A 22,091-nucleotide genomic window follows, 5' to 3' on the forward strand; every position below is an offset into this window, starting at 1 on the left:
GCTGGCAGAAATATGAAGACTTATTCAATTCCTACTCTAAAAGACAAAATCCTTGAGCGCAGGAAAAATAAGAATAATCATTTCTATCAATGCAATATCTTAAAGTTTATATTAACTTAAAATTAGCCACCAGCAATATCAACTGCTAATAAGAGAATGGGGTTAATTACTGTGATGATGGGGAATAACTTTAAGCTGATGAAACTAGCTAATCTGTTGTAATTCAAGTGACTGTGTAACATTCAGATGAAACTACATTATGTGAAAACTTTCCACTCAAACAGATCTGATATGAGCCACAGTAGGCTCACTAGTTCATATCCTCTTGCTTAGGATGATGGGCAGAGAAGAAAGATGATAGTACTCTAGAAGGTCAAAGTGAAAATATGAACTATAGTAAAATTAAAAGGTTAATGAGACAATAAAGGCAAAACAAGGCAAAAAGTCTCTGAAGGAAAGAATATTTAGAAATGGGAGGCCTTTTACTGTCTCTTACTACAGCTTAGATGCATGTAAATAAGAATGCAGAACAACCCAGAGCATTTTAGAGAGGAGAGGACAGGGGAAAAACATTAATATCATACATTTATATGGAATTTCTGAGATTTTTTAAAAGTACATTCATTCATAAAAGATCACATGGTATAGAGCAAAAAAAAAAAAAAAAACTCAGTGAATGTGAAGAAAAAAGATCTGGGTTTGAGTCTTTATTGTACCAGTTACTATACCTATGTGACCATGGACAGATCATTAACCCTTTCTGAGAAAGCTTTTTTCCCCCTCATCCAGGGGTATATAACTAAAATTACATTATACAGCATTATAATGAACTAGTCCAATCTAAATGGATTGTTTATCATACTATGATGAACAAAAAATTTTCATTTACTTGGATTGCCCTGAATGGATTGTCTCTGCAAAATGATGGACTCTGTAGGGGTGACTGGTCTGAAGCACCAATGAGAGTCAGTCCTTTTTTCTTCTCCCTTAGGCAAGCTTGTTGGCGTCTTTTTATTCTTTCCATTTGTTCCTCCAGAGTCATACGAGGTCGAGTACTTTCAGCCAAACACAGCTGTTCCACTGCACTTCTAGGCCTTTCCTTGAAATAATTTTTTTAAAGATTAGAAAAAAAGAGACAAGAACAGTTTTTGAAAAGCATGGCTAAAATAAAACATATTTCAAAGTGTGTTTCAGTTACATTTTTCTATTCAAAATGAAACACAAAGATCTTAAATGTTATTAAACTTAAAGGCAGAATTTTATTTTATTATGAAATGATAATTAATATATGTGAGCAAGGACACTGAGGAAAATTCTCCTTTCTATATATAGCAAGCTTCATAAACCCAGGCTCTGGAGGTGACAAATTATTTCCTCTCTTCTTTCTGTTCTCATGCATGGGTCATTCCTAGCACTGCCTGGTAAGCAAAACCAAAACAGAAATGGCTCAAGAATAATCTAACTAGGAGGTTTCCAAATTTCTGTAACAATGTGCCAGCAATGGAAAAGCTCTATCACTGCTTAAAACTCAGCCTAAGAGAACCCAGAAAGACTAGGGGGAAAAGATGGGAACTGAAGAAAGGCCTTTTCCAGATAAGAAGTATAGAAATCTGTTTTATCCAAGTACATTTAAAATCAATGCATGTCATCAAATATTTGTTATAACCAGATAAATGATACAAATGCTCTAAAATGTTTCTTAATCAGTAGTAAAAAGGGAATAGAAATATTTGTCAAAATACAGGAAATATCATTTTAAAAGCAAATAGAATTAGTATTAAACAAAAATTCCAGCGCTCAATAAATTATTAATTTGTACTTCCCTTGCCAGGTGTGAAAAAGATAATTATGATAAATGAGCTATCTTTAATCTTGTTATATTATCTTATCATATTATTCAATTAAAAAAAAGTGACTATCTTGGAAACTTAAGAGAGATAGCTGCCTTCCTGGTCTTGTCCAAGTCCTATTTCTGTCATATACTGGTTGTGAGACGTTTCAGTATTGTAGGCAACTCATAAGGACTAGAAATTGAAGAGAAGGGGCTGATCAACATTGGTCAGTTTAGAAAATTAAGAACACACAGAGAACATGTTTAGACTTTTTCAAAATAGGATATAAAGCTGATGAAAAATTTTTAAATACATACACACACACACACACACACACACACACACACACACACACACATGTAAATAAAGAGAGAGAAAGAATATTTGAAAGAAATCGGAATAGAAGGATCTGGATTACCAAGGACAGGTTTCTGACTTCCTGTTAGTATGCTTACACTCTCTCAACTTATGGGTGGAAATGTCAGCTGTGTTGAGCTGGCCTCCAAACTACAGGTTTTATATTTTTTTGGTCCATTTTTGACTCGCCCAAATTAACACTTCTCATAATACTCAAGTAGACAAAAAAAATAGAAAGGTAAAGCGAAAGAACCTAATAGGAGCAAATGCACAAGAGAGGAGGCAATTTGTAAAACAAGGACTGCAGGGGCAGCTAGGTGGTGCAGTGAGTAAAGCACTGGCCCTGGAGTAAGGAGGACCTGAGTTCAAATCTGGCCCCAGACACCTGACACACATATTAGCTGTGTGACCTTGGGCAAGTCACTTAACCCCAATTACTCTGCCTTCCCCCCTCCAACAACCAAAACAAAAAAAAAAACCAAGGACTGCATTTCTTTGAAAAATAATAGTTTGAACTGAAATGAAGGTATGCAAATTTCAGCTGCTGCCTGGGAATATAGCTATTTTTAGTCTTTGTCTTCCCAGGAACATTTTTAACTTCATTTTCCCTTTAAGAACTGCAAATGGAAAACTGTCTCTGAATCTCTTATTATACTTTAAACTAGTAACAAAGTGAGATTAATTATTCTGTTGTTGACACATTTGTTAGGCCTAAAATAAAGCAACTAATAATTTCTATTAGATAGAAGATCTAATATGATGTTCATTAATCCTTTTTCCTCCCTTGATTCTTTTATACGCTGTCATAATTAAAAAATGTAAGGCAAATTCTGTAGCAAAGATGCTTGATTCTGCTGGTTTTACACAGAACAAAGACAGAAAGAAAAAGGTCTAGTAGTATATATCTTCAAATCAACGCCAGACTTTTAAAATAATGGCATTAGAGAAACATGACTACTTACTTTAAACATGACAATCCAATTTTGTTTTAGAGAAACACGACCATTTAAATTTTAATATGTGATTTAACACAATAATGAATAACATAGTTTACTGAGGGAATTAATTATATAGGCTTTCAATTTTATTTTTCATAATTTTATTCTGGTATTACTGAAAGAAGACAACATATTCCCCATCCAGGTTCAGAGGCCCCTGAAACCTATCCACAGAGCCCTTGGGATTCTGTGGACACTAGGTTAAGAACCTCTATTATAGAGGATCCAGATTTTTTTAGGAACCATCTTCTTGTAATAAAACACACTTTCTGATAATGTTGTCTTATTAATTCAACTCTTCCAAGAAAATCCACTGATATAAATTTCTACGGCATTTCCGTCTTCCCTAAAAGCTCACTATTTTCACCATCTCCATTAATGCATCTAATAATGCAGAACTACACGGTGTGTTGGAAAGAATGACAGATTTGAGGCTAGGAGAGGCAGAGGTTGAAGTCCTGCCTTTCACACTTTCTAGATGTTTGATCATGACTAAGTCCTTAAACCTCTCTGGGCTTGTCATCTATAAAATGGGGATAATAGTACCTGTAGCACCCGTTTCACAGGGATATTATACTAATAAAAATATCTAGACATAAAAGATGAACTATCTTTGTACAACATAAAAATCTTTAATTACGCAAATTAAATCTGCTACAAAGAACTCACCATATGTAGGAAAGTATTTCTGGGGTACTTTGTAGAATCTAAAAATGGTCTTTTATTTGGATGGGAAAATCAAAGAGTATGTTTTCCATATTCTCTCTCACCTTTTACAGGTGCCTCCATTTTTTCTCCTTTCCTTCTCTTCTTAATTCCTTACAGTTTGGCTTCCCACCTTAAGATTCCTCCAAAATTGCTCTTTTCAAAGTTAGTCCTGATCTCTCAGGTGCAAATTCAACAGCCTTTTCTTAATCCTCATCCTCCTTGACTTTAAGTAGCTCTGATACTGTTGATCGCCCTCTTCTCCTTGATATTCCCTTCTTTCTAGGTTTTTAGGGCATCACTCTCTCCTGTTTCTGCTTCTCTTTATGACCTTCTTTTATTAGATGTTCACTGACCTCTCTAATAATTTGTTTTGGAACTTTACCAGGAATGAAAATTAAGTTCACAGTCTGTACCTTGCAGATTTTACAACCTTTCCTTATTAAAAAGTTTGTTTTCCACATAATAGGTGAAATGTTTGTTGATTTGATTGGAACGGAATATAAAGCAAAGACAGTGTCTTGCCCCTCTCTAGTCCTCTTGGATGTCTCCCATTCTCTGTGACTTTTTCAGAGGCCACTGACAGTAGTTCTGCAATCACATCCACCTATTCTTTCAGTAACGAGGGATGTATTTCATTCAGGTGTAGTGACTTGAACTAATTTGGGGCAACTTCCTGCTCTTACTATCTTCTGACTTACCTTGGCTGTCAGCATCCTACTTCCCATTTTTTAATTTCCAGAATTATAATAATGAAATTCCCACATAATAATTCTCAGGATTACAAATTTGAAATACACATAAAATATAGTGAGTAGTAAATAAGAGATAGTATGCCTGTAATAAATAGATTTGTAAAACCTTTACAAACATTATCTCATTTGATCCTCACGACCTGTGAGGTAAGTTGCTAGCGTTCCCATTATATTACCTTTATATGGCTTACCCATTATCACAAAGCTAGAAGGTGTCTGAATCATTCTATATGTTATACCACAATATCTCTGTATCATATAGAAAAAGATGCTACAGAGCATCAAGTTCCATAAAGTAGTCAATAAATGTTTATTAAGTGCCTACCATGTGCCAAGAACTGTACTAAATGCTCAGGATCCAAACTAAGGCAAAAGACAGTCCCTGCCCTCAAGGAGCTCACAATCCAATGGAGAAGACAATATGCAAACAAATATATACAAACAAACTCTATACAGGATAAATAGGAAATTATTAACAATGGGAAGACAGTAGAATTAAGAGGGACTGGGAAAGATATAGAAGATGGGATTTTACTTGGGTCTTGAAGGAAGCAGGGAAGTCTGGAGGTGGAGATGAGGAGGGATAACATTCCAGGAATGAAGATCAACCAGAGAAAATGCCCAAAACAAAGAGATAGAGTGCCTTGTTCATGGAACATGAAGGAGGCCAGTGTCACTGGATTAAAGAGTATGTAGTGGGGAGTGAGGTATAAGAAGACAAGAAAGATAGGGGAGGCTAAGTTATGAAGAGCTTTGATGGCCAAACAGAGCATTTTATATCTGCTCCTGGAGGCAATTGGGAGCCACTGGAGTTTACTGAGTAGGGGGTGATATGATCAGACCTGCATTTTAGGAAAATCACCTTAAAGGCTGAATAGAAGATGAATTGGAATGGGGAGAGATTTGAGCAGGCCAACCTACCAGAAGGCTATTAACAATAGTTCAGGCATAAGGTGATGAGGGCTTCACCAGAGTACTGTCAGTGTCAGGAGAGAAAAGAGGCATATTTGAAAGATGTTGGAGAGGTGACATTGACAAGCCTTGGCAACAAATTGGATATAGGCATGAGAGATAGTGAGGAGGCAAGGAGGGCACCTAGGTTTTGAGCCTGAGGAACTTGGAAAATGGTGGTGTCCAGGGATAGGGTATAAGGAGAAAGATAATGAATTCCATTTTGGACATGTTGAGTTTAAATATCTACTGGGCATCCAGTTTAAGATGGTCAGCAGAGGAGTTGGGGCAAGAGAGATGAATTTGAGAATCACTAGCACAGAGATGGTAATTAACTCCACGGAAGCTAATGAGATCACCAAGTGAAGTAAATGTTAAAAATGTAAGTAAATGTTAAAATGTTTAATGTTAAGATGCTAAAAAGGGCGTTCATAAATTGGAATGCTTCCAAAAGAGAGTAACCAAGATGGTATGGGAATCAGAGACCATGATAAATGAAGATTAATTGAAAAATCTAGGGATGTTCAGGTTGGAAAAGAGGAGACTCATAGGCAACATTATAGCTCCATAAATATCTAAAGGGTTGTGATGTAGAAGAGGAATTAAGACTTGTTTTCTTAGCTTAAGAGTACAGAACTTGGATCAAGCAAAGGAAATGTTTTCGCTTTAAGACTGCCATAAAAATCAGAGCTATTAAAAAGTATAATGGACTGCTTCGGAGATCCCCTTTATTTCAAGTTTTCCAGTGAAGTATGGATAAGAACTTGGATATTTTGTAGAAGGGATTCTTGGTCACGGCCAGGTTGACTAGAAGGCCTCTAAGATTCCTTCCAATTCTCATAGTCTATGATTCTATAAAACCTAAGGTAAGTTTCTTCCTTATGACAACAGATCTAGTTAAGTAAAGGAAATCATACCATAAACCTACATTATATATACCCGAACATGATTTTATATATATACATATATATATATATCTATATCACAAATTATATATACATATACTATCAATATTAGAATCTATCTTTAAAAGACAAGTCAGATATAATTTTAAATCTATAGTTTTGCAACAGTCCTTGATTTGAACTCCAATAATTGAAACAAAGTGTTTCACATTTTACACAATAGTATACTTTTTAACATAACAAAACAATAGCTGAGCATCAGACTGGCTTGTTCTGAGGGAAGGCTTCTATCCCGGCCTAAACTGGGTGTTTTGGGGCCTCTCGAGAGACTGAGGAGTTTAGTTTGGTATTATTAAATTGTGGGCCTCCTCAGACTCATCAGCACACCCATCAGTTCACAGGGATTTCCGAGATGGGTCCTTATCTACTCTGCAAACCCTAGGTCTCCAGGATTTTCTTGCCACAAATTTATTCTGCAGACCCTTAGAATGGTCAGCGTTTAGAGTGAATTTCTAAGAATGGCTATTGGAAAAAGCTATTTTACCTTAAAGGAGCCCTTATTAGTCATGAAAGTCTCAGGGAGGTAGGTCTAAATTGGCCTCAGGATGCAGGCTGGGCATATGGTAACAATTAGATGCTGGGATACACTGAGAGGCTCATAGTCTCTTGAATGGATAATGGATTGCTATAATTCAAAAATATCTATGGGTATCTTTTTTTTTTAAACTAAGAATGATAGGCTTTATCTTGGTTATATACAAAAAAATTTCTCCATGAAAGCAGAGAAACAGAAACTTAATTTTGTACAAAAAAGCTAAAGATTACTTTCTATAAATTTTTTTCTGTTAATTAATTGTTTTTTAAATACCGTTCTTGTATCAATCATCTTCTTAGTTTTCCTTAAGGTTACATAGGAGGCTATTGTTGAAGACTCAGGCATTGGTGATTTGGTTCTGGGAGGTACAACTCCAACAGGAAAATGTGAACCTAAAAAAACCCCAAAAACAAATAGCAGCAATTCCTACAAAGCAACTATCATAAAAGTTGACATTTTTCTTTGTAATACTAGAAATTCTTTTCATTTTAAAATAGTCAACACCAGATCTGGCCAAGAAAAATGCAGTAGCAGTACACTATTTTATCTATTTCATTAACCAATGATAGTGATATGATTTAGGGCTAAATTAAAAGCAAATTTGCTGGTTACATTAATGGGAAGCATAAATGCCTTATCTTCTCTTTGTATTAAATTAGAATTTTTTACTTAAAGGGAGTTACTGCATTTTAAAAAAAGCAAATAACACCTGCCATTATTACTGTTTTTTATTTCAAAGAATATCAATTACACATCAATAACAGCCTGAATTAATATTTACATATAGATACTGAACTTTTAAAAGTGCCTTCTGAAATATTATATATTGGCCTTTTTAAAATCCTCACAAAAACTCTATATAGCCCACTACTTAAATGAAATCTATTAGTGGACTAAAATACATTTTAGATAGTCATTCATTAAATCATCAGAAACTTAAGGAACTTGGATAAGTGTCAATCTCTCTGCAATCTACATCTTGGATAAGGAGAATACACACTCTTGTACTTTCCACGAGTTCAGGGTCAGGAGATTACTTCGTGGAGAATCACAACTAATCTCTAAAATAATCTCAAACTGTTAGTAAATTTATTTTCTTCTGACTACTGTTTTTTCAGTTAAATGATTTTGGAATTGTGGAGCATAAATGTATAACATACTTCTATTATTTAGAATCAATCTATATAGTAACAAAAAACATTCTCTAGCACACTAAAGACCTAGAATGGGGTTCTCTGCCTTCTTTTTTGGTCATGGACACCTTTTAGCATTCTGGTAAATATCAGGGACCCCAACTCAGAATAATGCTTTTAAAAAAATAAATTAAATACCAAGTATTACAAAGGAAACCACTTATAGTTATCAAAATATTAAAACAACAAAATCATGGATCGAAACTTGTGTGTTTGTGGATCACAGCTTAAGAATTTCCAATGACCTAGAACAGAGGGCAGCAATATTTCCAAGTATAGTGAACCAGATTAAAATGTAATTGGGAAATGTTAAAAAAATTATTTTTTAAATACAGTACAACATAGATAATGTTAATTTGTAGGTTTTATAAGCGAATATGCTGCTTTCAAGGATCCGTTTCTATTTGAGTCCGACAGCATCGATCTAGAGGAAGCTCTCTGGCATACAGGCATTAAGAATCCAGAGACAAGAGTCATTAAGGATGCATAGCCATGGATGGATGGGTTCTGATCTGCACTGCCCACATCAAAATGAAATCATAAATCCATCAGAGTATCAAAGTTAGGTATAGAATAGTCTATAGCAAGGCTGTGCAAAATGCAGCCCGCAGGCCGCATGCGCAGTGTGATTTATGCAGTTAAGAGTATCTATAAACTTTTCAATAGCAGCTTAGCTTTAAAAACATATGCTATGTCTCATCAACTTTAGATAATGAAAGGGACACTGTCAAAATCACATGTAAAGAAATAATAGAAATTTACATAAATGTTTTAGTAAAGGAAGCCGAGCTACTGCAGAGCTCTCACTAAAATGGCAAATCAAAACATATTGTCTGTATTTTCAATAAAAACTTAGGGTTGGACAGCCTTGGTCTATAGTATAGCTAAGTTTAGAACTGTACACTAACACTGAGAATGCTTGTTTAATAGTCAACAAATAGTTGAATTTAATTTATATTAAATGTTGCAATTTTAAATGTGACTATGCTTATTCAAAAACCAATTACACTGAAAGCTATGTTGCACCTCAAATTTTGCACTTAATTCAGTACCTTCATGGGTAGTATGTAATTATTTTTAAAACATGGCTGACAAACATGGCAACTAACTGTCATGCAAATTAATTATATGTAAACAAAGATTCATAAAGACCAAAAAGTTCTCAAGTCCTTCATCGATTTTGGTTGTGAATACATCGAATTGGAAATGGGAAGAATGAAGATATAACTTTTTCTTTCTTTCTTTTCTTAAAGTTAAGGAGACTTCACTGTATTTGAATTAAATCAACTTTATATGGTCATTTATTTGATAATTTTTAAACTTGGGAAACTAAACGAGTAGTATTTGGTATTACATATACCTCAGCATAGATTATTATGACTGCACAGGAGTCAGAAACAGGAATGGAATGGGGTACAAATATGCAATTTTTTTGGTACTTTACTTTGTGTAAGTCTTTTGACATCTTCCCTAATTAGTAGGAATTTCCTCCACTTTTCATTAAATCAATATGACAACCTCTTCTTCAGGTTCCATACACTAAATGGAATCATCTCTTACATTAATGGGAAATGGTTTACTTATTTATACAAAGTGTAATGATTCCTTGTGTCCTAAACTCCTACAGGATTGAAACTATGTCTCTTTATTCATGTTTGCTGATGAACCAGCAAAATGCAATGCAGAGAAAGAAACAATGCTTTTGTTGGGGGCCGGGTGGTGAGACGGTGTGACTGATGATTAAGAAACTACTTACACTTGGGCAGAATATACTTTCAACTAAAATCCTCTCTCACAAAGAATTATAATTTCTAAGATGGAGATACCTATTATAAAGATGGTAGATAACCATATTAGACTATTTTCCAAGAATCATTTATTTCATTTTAAAACCATACATCTACCATATGGTAGGAAAAAAAAAAACCACCACTGAAATATTAAAAGACATAATTCTAGAGAAAAAAGTAGAAAAATGAGACATTCATTTTTATATTTCAAAAAGATTAGTTGGAAATTTGAAATATGCCACCTTATTTCCTCATTTATTTATTTCATTGTTCTCTCTAGACGTGTCCTTAAAAAGTTTCCAGAATGAAACTTAAAGACCTGGAGATGCTAATAAAAATATGAATAAATGTTTTATGTAAGAGGATGGAAAAATACTTAAAAATAACTTCTAAAACTAGTGTGATTAAGTACATTGCGTTAAAATTTTGAAGATTATAGACTTTTTAGCATTAAACTGTGAAAGGCAAAAACTCATAAGTGACACCAGGATTAATAAGGAAATTTCCATTAGTACTGAAGATTACATGGATATTATTATATAACAGTTAAAAGCTGACCTTTAGTTACAGAATCTATCTCTGAAACAGGTTCAGACTTTTCTTCTCCATTAGACTCATCAACTTCTGCTACAGTTGTTAATTCTGGTTCACTCTTGTAAAGTCTATAATCAGGACCCTTTAAAGTAAGGAAAAAAAAATGTGGATTAAAAATAACTAAAATTTTCCCATGTTGTTAATTTATGAAATCTCAAGTTAAATTTGGTAAATGAGGTTGCTAATCCCCTCCCCACATCAGAACTTTTAAAAAGGAACAGTTTTATAAAAAATACTTTTGGGAATCCATATGTAAAGTGAAGGAAAACAAATACAAAGGAAGATTAAAATTTATATCTTCCAAGCTTTTTGTTTCGAAATTAAGTATTTTTCTTTTCATCATGACCACCAGACTGTTGGGCATAACATATTTTAAGAACAGCGATCGAATCGTATTAAATTATCTTAATCCCTTTTAGAAGGCAGTCAGATGCGATATAAACTAGGAAAGTCCTAAATTTAAAATTTTAAATTCCCATATAATTTTTTTGATAGGTTTTGCCCTTCACTGGTTTATTTTCCTCTCCTCCTTTCACTGATCCTTTCAAATTTTACTTTTACAGACTGAATATCCAAATCTCAACCTTAAATATCCTGGCAGTAATTCTACTTCCCATTCTTTATTTTCTGATCTGAGGACAGAAAAAATTAGCTGAGATGATCCCTGTGTCCCCCATTAGTCTATTTTAAACCTAGTCTCTTCATGTTATATAAAATAACGTTAAATGACAGTTTTCTACATTTAAAAAATTTTAAGTACATAAGTATGAAAAAACAAAAAACATAACATGTGAAAATGATAACATGGAAAGCAACAAAAAGTACTGCCCAAAAGGAGAGTAAAACACAAAGCAATTCTCCAATGGCAAAAGAAAATGATTATGGAAAATCAAGAAGATATTTATGATGTACAATTCTGTGGCAATTCTAGCCACTTACACAGTGAGAGCCATTTCTTGGATATCCTTGAACTTGGTAAATCTTCTTTTCTTCAGGCAGATGTACTGGGCCCCTGCTATAACAGAGCAAGGAGCTGCTATCACTGGGCAGAGGGGGGATTATGGGAGGCTGCTCTGTAAAGTCATAGGACCAAGGAAGTGGAGGACGAGGTGGGACTACTTCCTCTTCCTAAAGATTGTAGAATAGTCACCTTATTTAGATGAGTGAATTGTGTTAAGAGTATCTAACAAACTTTTCAATAGCAGCTTAGCTTTAAAAATATACACTATGTCTCATCAACTTTAGATAATGAAAGGGACACTGTCAAAATCACATGTAAAGAAATAAAACAAAAAGATCATTATATTCACCAAGTCAAATTGAGTTTGAAACAGTATCTAGTTTGCTTTGGACCACTGAGGTTAGCACTTTTTGTATTTGCATTTCATTTAGAATTCTATTAAAAATCCAAAGGACCACTGTATATAAAAGTGCTGCTATTTAGGCATGAAAATAGCAGGAAAAAGTTTTAGTTTAGAACTCTGTAAAATGCTGTATTAGTATTTAGATTTTATATAGAAAGGATAATTCCCCCCATTGGAATCAAAATTGGAAGCTATTTTAATTATGTTGACAGTATCTCTTTTTAGTTATAATCTTTTTTGTTATATATAAATCTTGCTCTACAAAACCTCCTAAAACACAGATAAGTGCTTACCATACAAGAGTGAAATTAAGTACATCAAGATGACCAAGAAGTAAAATCCTACCTTTCAAGTTCTGAAATGCATGAACCAACCCAGATTGAATTTTTCCAGTTTAAGGATTGGGGGTGAGAAGGGGACTCGTTAGTTGTTACAAACAAGAAATCATCAATATAGCTTTAAACATCACTCTTGTAATGCCCATTGTAACTTTAAGATTAACAAAATAACCTGAATGGAACATACTTAAAACGATTTAAAATTATTTTTGTAAAAGTATGGAAAATATTTGCTTTCTTTTTACTCAATCTTTAAGGTTAGAAATACACATCAATTTGCATTTGGAAATCAAAACAGTAAACATCTTACCTCACTTTTGTACTTAACTGCTGAAAAAGCCTTTGATCCTATGATACCTATTAAAATAATTTTTAAAAATTACAATGTATCGCTATTAAAACTAATTACAAAATCTTTTTGAATCTAGAGGAAAAACAAAATGTCACCCTACCTATTTACTTACATTTAATCATATTTGTGCTTCTAGTGACTTGCCAACTAAGTTAATGAAACGCAATTACACGTTTCATTCGTTTTTAGATGTAACTGTGGCCAAATGTCAGCTAATAAAAGATAAAAGAAGTCTCTTTACCAGCCTCTGTGGTGCCTCGCTGCTGTTTATGTTTACTCAAACCTTCCATGACATCTTGAATTCTCCAAAGTTCTTTCTGAATCTGTGCACGCTGAATGCCTGCTGATTCCGTCTATTAATAATAATATTATGTATTAATTCGTATACAGGAAACTTGAAATTAAAATATTAATAAATACCTGATGATAAAAAATAAACAATTCTAGAGATATATTAAAATTTTAAAAGACTTAATTTTATCACCTCTCCCAGAAATTTCAAGAGAGCCAATATAGGTGGTCAGATCAACAAAAAGTACAGTGGATCAGGTATTTCAGCTGTCTCTGGTGGATAATCCACAGTGTTATTTATATACCACTGAGTTATCCTGCCATTTTTTATGATGACAGGGAGGCACACTAGAGACTGAAAATGAGCAAAGAAACATTCTACTAGAAGGAAAAAACAAAATTAAGCAATATAGGGTTAACATTTTAAGTTCTAAAACATGATAAGGCACGCAATAGAGGAAAAACACACTCGGGAAATCCAACAATTCAATAAACATTTTAAAGGACTCAGCACCAGGAAAAAAACCAAAACAAAATGAAATAGTACCTGCCCTCAACAAGGAGCTTACATTCTAGAGATAATATACAACATGTAGACATATCCATTCCAAGAGGAATGAGAACTCATAAATGGTGGTGGTGGTGGTTGAGTGGGTTGTTGAAGGGAAATCAGGAATAATCTTCTTCCAAAGGAGGATGCATGTGATTTCTGTTACTCGCAAGGCAAATATTCACTAGCTGTACCTCAAACTTGTTAATGTCACTGTCACCTCTTTTAGTCTGTTTCTCATGGTAAGGACACATGTGGCCAAACTTAAAATTCAACCACAAACACATTAAGTGGTCACTAAACAAAACATAACAACAGAGAAGTACATTTTAAGCCTTGTGGAGTGACTTCCTCAGGGAGATTTTGGCAAGTGTGTGGTTAATTTAGAGCTTGGGTCTGGAGGAGTCCAGACCAGTAGTTTCATCATACTTCAAGTCTCTTTGCAGTCATAATTACTTACACCAATTCAATAACAATTCTAAAAAACAATGAATTTATCTTCTACTTGGAGTTTTGTAAATGTCATTTTCTTTTAAAATAAAAAAGCAACAAAATAGAGGATTGATGCTGCACCTGTTACTGGAATGTTTTAGAATGGCCTGTGGTCAAAAGGAAATCAATTCTGACCTGACTTTTAAGCAGTTCATTTTGGACTTGATCTCTTATCAACATAACAACCTGAGGTTGTTTGATATCAAAGTATAACCAACCCGAAGTCTTGAAAAGAATCTGAGAAGATTAAACTTCTGTACCTGAACTTCACCAAGTCGATCCAATTGTTCCTGCATCTGGTTCCTTGTAATTGTCACATCATATTCTAATTTGTCATATTCTCGCCACGCTCTTTCTAGTTCCTGAAAACATGACAACCAGCATTTAGTACTTTAATAGGGAAAAGCATTTTCTTATGATGTTGTATAAAGATATACTGAACTCACAGAATATTATGGTATTAAATGGATAAAATTTTTTTCAGTTATTTCAGTTATGTCCGACTCTCTCTCTGGGGTTTTCTTGGTAGAGATATTGGACAGGTTTGTGATTTCCTTCTCCAGCCCATTTTACAGATGAACAACTGAGGCAAGCAATGTTAAGTGATCTGCCCAAGGTTACACTGCTAGTAAGAGTCTGAAGCCTGATCTGAACTTGGTAAGATGCGGACGATGGGAAAAGATATTAAAAGTAGATGAATGGGAAGTCAAAGTAGAAGATGAGGGCAGGTTTTAAGAAGGCGTAAACAATATAATACTGATCTGTCTGTCTTGGATGATCTCATGAGTTAAAATAAAATTCACTATTAAGATGATTCCAAAATCTGCACATTTAGCCGTCATCTTGTTCCCACGTTCCACTCCTTTATCATCACTGCCTGTTGGATAAGGCACCCGGATGTGCCAAAATAATTTCAAACTCAGACTCATTATTTTCCCGATTAAATCCACCTTTCTCTCCAATTTCCCTTTTTCTGTTAAGGGTATTATTGACACACACCAGTTGGCTGTCAAATCTTGTTCATTCTACCATCATATCATTTCTTAAGGTCCTACACTATGTACACAGCCTCTATTGCAGTTAATGCCCAAATCATCTGAATAGGTTCCTTATTAATCTCCTTGCTTCCAGACTCTCTCCTTTGCTAATCAGTCAACAAGTATTTATTTATTTATTTATTTATTTTTAAAATAAATTTCTTTATTTATTTTTAGTTTACCACACACGGTTCTACATAGTTTTGAGTTCCAGTTTTTCTCCCCTCCCTCCCCCCTCCATCCCCAAGACGGCATGGAGTCTCATATAACTGTCATGTATGACTTTGCGTTGAATTAATTTATGCACTAGTCAAGTCATGGAGAAGAATTTTGACCAATGGAATGAATCATGAGAAAGAAGAAACAGAACCAAAAAAAAAAAAACCCCCAAAAACAAAAACAAAAGAGAAGCAGAAAAGGCGAGCATGTAGTGTGCCTCAGTCTGTATTCAAACTTCGCATCAACAAGTATTTATTAAGTAATCACTAAGTGCTAGGCAAGGTGCTAAACTTTGGGGGGAAAGGAGACAGTTCTAGCCCTGGAGAAGCTTACATTCTAACGCTGGGAGACAAAACAAAAGGGAACTTGAAGGAGGGGAGGGGCAGTGCAGTTTGGAGAGGAATGAAGCCAGGACTGGTCCAGGCCTCACCATAAATTGGAGGTTCTAGGAGGAACCAGTCAATCAGAAGGAGAAGGCCTCTGAAGCAGAGGGTACTTAGAATATGAGAGGTAGTGCAGGGGAAGAGGGAACTTCCAGGGCAAAGAGATTTCTATGGCATGGTGGAGAAATTCTGGTGAAAGGCAGAGCAGCTTGGAGAGGCATCTTCCAGAGGAGCAATAAAAAACATTATTCCTATGGTACAAGTATGACCATTCCACCCCCTACCAAAAATCTCCAGGGGTCCCTGTTGCCTCAAGGATCAAATAAAAACTTCTCAATCTGGCCCTTCACAATTTGGCTCCAGGTTATCTGGGTTACCTACACATAATATCTCATGTGTGCTTTTGTTAACTCTGCAAATCAAAAGTGTCTTAAAGTTGACTCTGCCCTTCTACAAACTTTTCAAACTAATACAAGTAACTTCCTTTTTTTTTTTTTAAAGATATGTATCATTACTAAAAACTGATTTGGAAGATGAAGTTCTCTTTCTCTAAATTTTTGGAATATTATATAACCTTTTTGATAATTTCTTAAATTTACAGAAAATATTACGTAATCATATGTGATTAATTTCTTTTTTTTTCTTTCAGATTTAGGATGTCTTCCTGACTGTATTTAAAAATGATTTTGTCATCGTAGTATAGAAGTCTGACAATAATGTGACTGGATAAACTGAAAATGGAGATCACCTATGCCGGTGAATCCTATCAACTTGTAATTTGTTCCGCATTTTCAATATTTGAGAAAATTTTTGCACAGTTTCCCAAAATGTAATTTCCTGAAGTTTTTTTTGGGTGGGGAGGAAGAGGATTGTCTTGTGATGTCAGCTATGTGAGAATTTCAGTCTCACCGAGCATCTTTAGCCCATCATCCTTCTGTCAGGAAGGAAGGAGGCTTCATAATCAATCTTCTGGACACACGGAGCACCCAATGGCTTATGAGACTTCCCTGAGCTTCCTTAAGAGGAGGATACAGATGGTGGGAGTAATCTGGAGCTGGGGTTTGTCAAGGGAGGAGTAGTAAATAGGGCAAGGAGATGAAGGACTTGGAGAGCAAAGGCCGATATCTATTTGAACTTGTTAACTATAGGGTTGAAACTGGAAAGGGAGGAAAGTAAAGTCAGGAGTAACGGCCTAAAAACTACAGAGGGGGAGAGGGGCTGAATGTATAAAAAAACAATGACAATTACTATGTGCCACGTGCTGTGCTAAGTGGTTTATAATTATTATCACATTTGGTCCTCACAACATTATCATCACTCCCATTTTACAGATGAGGAAACTGAGGGGCAAACAGGTTAAGTGACATGTCCAAGGTCACACAGCTAATAAGTGCCTGAGGCTGGATTTGAATGCACGCGTTTGTTCTATCTACTGTGCCATCTTGCTCCATGGATCCTCTCTGTTTCTCCTTCACCCTGTGTTCTTGGTCCGGCTTGCCCTTGTGTAACCACTGTAAACATTCTGGACTGAACAATTATAAAAAGTGATAAGGATATTATTGGTAGGTCCCCTTCCTAGAATTCCTGAAATGAGGAGGAAGCTGGGACTGGGGCCCCATTTCTATTAAAAACTATGGAGCAATGAGCTGCCTTGTGCGGCGGAGTAAGGATTTATATGTTACAACTCCTGACCTAGGAGAGGTGATGAGAATCCTTTCCGTCCTCAAAATACTCAAGGGACCTTTCTTCTTCTCCCTTTTTTTTTTTGGAGGGGGGAAGGCAGGGCAATTGGGGTTAAGTGATTTGCCCAAGATCATGCAGTTAGTAAGTGTGTCAAGTGTCTGAGGCCAGATTTGAACTTAGGTTCTCCTGACTCCAGGGCTGGTGCTCTACTCACTGAGCCACCTAGCTGCCCCTCTTCTTTGATGATTAATACCTAGCTGAATAATGCCCTCTGCAACTGGGACATCATGGTATCCTTTGCCCTAAACCCATCTTCCCTCATTTTTGTTCAGTCATGGCTTAGTGCCCCAGGTATTTAAAGTTAGGCCTTATGCCTTTTTTGCTTGTGTGAACTAAACACATGCCACAAGAAAAGATCTATTGCTTTATTCATTACTGGGCAGTCTGATCCTTTGTAAACCTTCTTTAAGTCCCCGAACTGCTAAAATGGTCTGACACAACCTCAAAATCCATATATCCAAGTTTAAATCTCTCCCCCCAAATTCCAGTTCCACCTCCGACTGCTACTTGCCAGACATAACCTCACAGAAGGTCTCATTAGTTTCTCAAATTCAACCACATTTTTAATTCAAAACCTGTCCTTGTTTTAACTTCCCTGTTCTTGTTGAGGGTACCACCAATTTTCTCAGTCACTCAATTTCAAAACCCTAGTGTCATCACTGACTTTTCCCTTTTCTTATATTATATATCTAACCTGCTTCCAAGTAAGTCCTTAAGATTTCACTGCCACAACATACCTCATACATATTTTTTTCTTCAATTAACTACCTTCATACACATCCTCATCACCACTAGTCTGTACTACTTGTGGTAGCTTCTTAACTGGCCTCTTCACCATCTATCTCTCCTTTCTACAATCCACCCTTTACCTAGCAAACAAAATAATCTTCCTAAGGCAAAGCCCCAACCGTGTCACTTCTTTGTTTAAAACCAGATGTGTTGAGGACAAACAAGCGCAGCCAGACAGATGGGAGGATAGCCAAGAAAGCAGAGCCATGAAAACCCAGAGAGGAAAGGCTGGTCAAGAGTGTTGAATGCCAGCAGCGGTCAAAAGGAGGAGGCCTAAGAAAAGGCTGTTAGATTAAATGATAAATATGCACAGGAAAGAGTTCTGAACAACTTGCTTAAGTTTCCAAGAATATGGCAGTCACAGAGAACTATACTTTCAGGCCCTGAGTAACCACTGTTAGGTTTGGAGCTCAGTCAAGGAACCTGGTTTTATTAATTTGCCATGATAATTGTAGAAAAATATCAGACACACTTCTAGACAATACTCAGAAATTTTTCCTTTAGAATTCTAAAGTAGTAATTTGCAAGTTCTACTTTTAATATGTTCGTTTTACCTAGAATTAATTAGTCAATGGAATCAAATCAAAATCTACTACATATTTAATTGCATTATGGAATTTATACCATAATACAGTCCTCTTAAGATTTTAACTTTCAAAGTCTATAAAACATCCACATGCTTATCGTTTAGTAAGATAATTCTTGTGCCAAATAAAAGACATTACTGATTTTAACATTAAAAATTTATTCTTAATTGTTTCAAGATAATGCTTATATCAATGTTATGCAATTTAATATTTGCTTCTTATACTAAAAATGAATATTCCAATCAGAAGTAAAAACAAGAACTGAAACATCAACGATTTTTACAAAGAAAAAAAATCTACTTACCGCCGTAGCTCGAGATAGTTCTCGGCATGTGCTAAGTAGTCCATTCTGTAAATCATCTCTTTGCAAAACTACATTCTGAATGGCTGCTGGGTTATCTGCATTCATCTCTATTTCTTGGCTGGCTGATATCAAAGCTTGCTCAAGCATGTACTATTATAATAAAAAGAATTACGTTTAATGTTCTGAATTATTGAATATATTCTTTTTACTTTAGTTATCATTGCCTTGATAATAATCAAATAAAATAACATCAATTTCAGGTAATAAACATAATTGCCCTACTTTCTCCTTGTGGAGCTGCTGAAGTTTCTCTTCCAATGCATGTACCACTTTATCTTGTTCACATAATCTGCTTAGCTTGGCCTAGGTAAAAGAAAATTTCCATAGTTAGCAGTACTTTTTCATTTTTGCTTTAAGAGTAACAATGTACATTTAAAATAATCATCTAATTTTTAATTAAATGATTTAAATAAATGTGGTCTTGTTGGGGTTTAGTCTCTGCCCACCCAGGGACATACACAGCTTTATTAGGATACCATCAGTCTGAAATTAAAATAAAACACAGGAAGAAGACTGAAGAGAAACTTTTCAAATCAATATTTCTGGAGACATATCAAGGCAGCTTAGAGTAGTGCAGAAAGAGCTGTCAGTAAGAAGACCCGGGTTTCAAGTCTGCCTCTGACATACTCTGGGCAAATCATTTACATTTTCAGTACCCCAGATAACTTTAGACTAGAAGCTGCAAAACGCTTGTAAATCTACTTTGGTAGAAGTTTACTCACAAGAAGCTCCCTACACCAAATGTAAATGGCGTTTTGGACTAAAAAAATTATCTGCAAAGAAGAGGCAGTGGAGTTCAGTGGATGGAGTCAACCTTGGCATCAGGAAAATCTAGGTTCAAATCCTATTTCTCACACTTGCTAGTTGTGTGCCTGTGGGTGAGTTATAAACTATCAGTGCCCTCAGACAACAATGAGACTGTGATATTTAAAGACCAGATGCCCAATCTAATAAAATAACAGGAGCACATCTTTGCCTCTAATCCAGGGGTGGGGAATCTGCAGCCTCAAGGCCACACGTGGCCCTCTAGGTCCTCAAGGGCAGCCTCTACACTGAAATCAAACTTCCAGAACAAATCCCCTTAATGAAAGGATTTGCTCTGTAAAACTTGGACTCAGTCACACCCATCGACCTAGAACGCCACATGTGCCCTCAAGGCTGCAGGTTCCCCACCCCTTACCCACATACACCCTCCCCCAAAGTCTATGGAGACAAAAAGCTAACCAAAAATTGTAGCAATAACTGGGCTATTTAAATTACACTTCAATACTTAATTTATCATTAAGGTAAGTCCAAATTATGCAAATACAAATATAATGAGGTAAAACATTCACACATCACTTTAACCCAAAATTTTAAAAGATCAAGCATTTTATGTAATCCTTAATACAAAACACTACCTGAATTTGATTCACATTAATTCCTCATAAATCCTTAAGAAAAATCCAAACACAGAATTATTTTTAACAGAAGAGCAAAATCTACAGAAGGTAGCCATTTCAAACATTAATGCACATATTTTATTAGTTTAAACCTTGGGTTATAATTTAGGACAGTTTTAATTTTTTCATATTTTTTTCATTCTAACCATATGGAAAATGATAAAAGCCACTTTCAACTTTGTTGAAATAAATTTGTCAAAATGAAATTTTGACATCACTTGAAAATCAAAGTTAAAGCCTTGGATAAAAATGTAAAGTATTAAAACATATGTGCTCTGATGTCTCAGAACCCAAACCTCAGATATGGTACAAATAAAGAGAAATATCCCAAGTCCTTAACTCCTGATAATTAAAAACAGTTATTGAATAATGAAATAAAGGTGCAAAGGTAAAAATCAAATTTCTCTGTCATTTACTACTGAAAATACTAATAAAACTCTTAAATAAAAGAATCTGATAATTCAAAATACATACTGAATAGAGAAATAAAGTGAGATAGAAAATACACTGGGCTGGGAGTCAGGAGACCTGTGTCATGGCCTCAATTCTGCCTCTGTGTGACCTTAGCAAGTTATCTTGTCTAGACTGCTCAGCTCAAGTTTATTCATCTGTAAAACAAGGTCCCTTCCAGCTATAACATTCTGTTACTGTAAGTATGCTTGACTAGAGTAAAGTTATGGAATAAACACATAATAAGAGACGAATTGGAAAGACAGAGTAGCCACTCAGGAATCTTACAGGTAAGGAGATTACCAGTCTAAATCTGGAATCCAAAAGGGAAATGGTGATGGAATTTGAAGAGTGCGGACTGGAAAATGGGTTATTTCCATTTTATTCTTTCCCCAACTTGGAAATGTGTTATCGGACATAGCTTTCTACTCTTAGTAAATAATAAATCTCTGTGTATCGTGAATTATTGTTAACTAACTCAGGAATGTAAAGCTTTCAGCCAGAGAATGGTGAAAAAGCTAATCTACCAACAATTGGAAACAGTTTTTTAGTGTGGAGTGGGGTGGGATAGAGTGAGGAGGCATTTGCTTTCTGTGCTTATGTAAAATGCTCTGGCAAGATGTAAAAACATCAGCGATAAATGTCACGTTGATACTTACATCAATATCCACCTCCTCAGATCTGTACTTGTACAATGTACCTCTAAACTCGTCTTGTGATAGCTATAAGGAAGAATATTATTGTCATAAAACAGCTTCAAAAATACAAGAATGAAAATGTTTAGTCTGTAGTTAACAGCTAAAATATACTTATCATCTATATGACCAGTAACAATTTATGGGAAGACAACTTCTGATTTTACTGAACAGACATTTATCAAGTATGGATTGCTTCAAAAAGGAAAAGATATATAAAATAATTAAATATTTTCATGTGACCTTTGAGATAATGTATTCTTAAAGTTGTATTTATTAGGCATGTGTTCTACATCACAAAATAAGAAAAGCATAATCAT

The 22,091-nt window shown here is 35.1% G+C and overlaps 1 protein-coding gene across 8 annotated transcripts in view; it reads right to left on the bottom strand.

The window, feature by feature from the left end:
* Positions 1 to 22,091, bottom strand: part of PLEKHA5 (pleckstrin homology domain containing A5) — a 196,476-nt gene that overhangs the window by 21,049 nt on the left and 153,336 nt on the right. For 7 of the 8 annotated variants that reach the window (XM_036758859.1, XM_036758858.1, XM_036758857.1 and 4 more), the window contains 9 exons: positions 21,736 to 21,798; positions 19,407 to 19,487; positions 19,125 to 19,274; positions 14,323 to 14,424; positions 12,971 to 13,082; positions 12,688 to 12,734; positions 10,640 to 10,757; positions 7,372 to 7,490; positions 890 to 1,099 (listed from right to left, as the gene is read on the bottom strand). In XM_036758859.1, coding sequence (XP_036614754.1) covers positions 890 to 1,099; positions 7,372 to 7,490; positions 10,640 to 10,757; positions 12,688 to 12,734; positions 12,971 to 13,082; positions 14,323 to 14,424; positions 19,125 to 19,274; positions 19,407 to 19,487; positions 21,736 to 21,798 — 1,002 coding nt within the window. Of the gene's footprint in view, positions 1 to 889; positions 1,100 to 7,371; positions 7,491 to 10,639; positions 10,758 to 11,614; positions 11,804 to 12,687; positions 12,735 to 12,970; positions 13,083 to 14,322; positions 14,425 to 19,124; positions 19,275 to 19,406; positions 19,488 to 21,735; positions 21,799 to 22,091 lie in introns of all 8 variants that reach the window. The other variant, XM_036758851.1, reaches the window with a different exon arrangement.

This window comes from Trichosurus vulpecula, chromosome 5 (assembly GCF_011100635.1).
Source record: "Trichosurus vulpecula isolate mTriVul1 chromosome 5, mTriVul1.pri, whole genome shotgun sequence".
Taxonomy (NCBI): Eukaryota; Metazoa; Chordata; class Mammalia; order Diprotodontia; family Phalangeridae; genus Trichosurus; species Trichosurus vulpecula.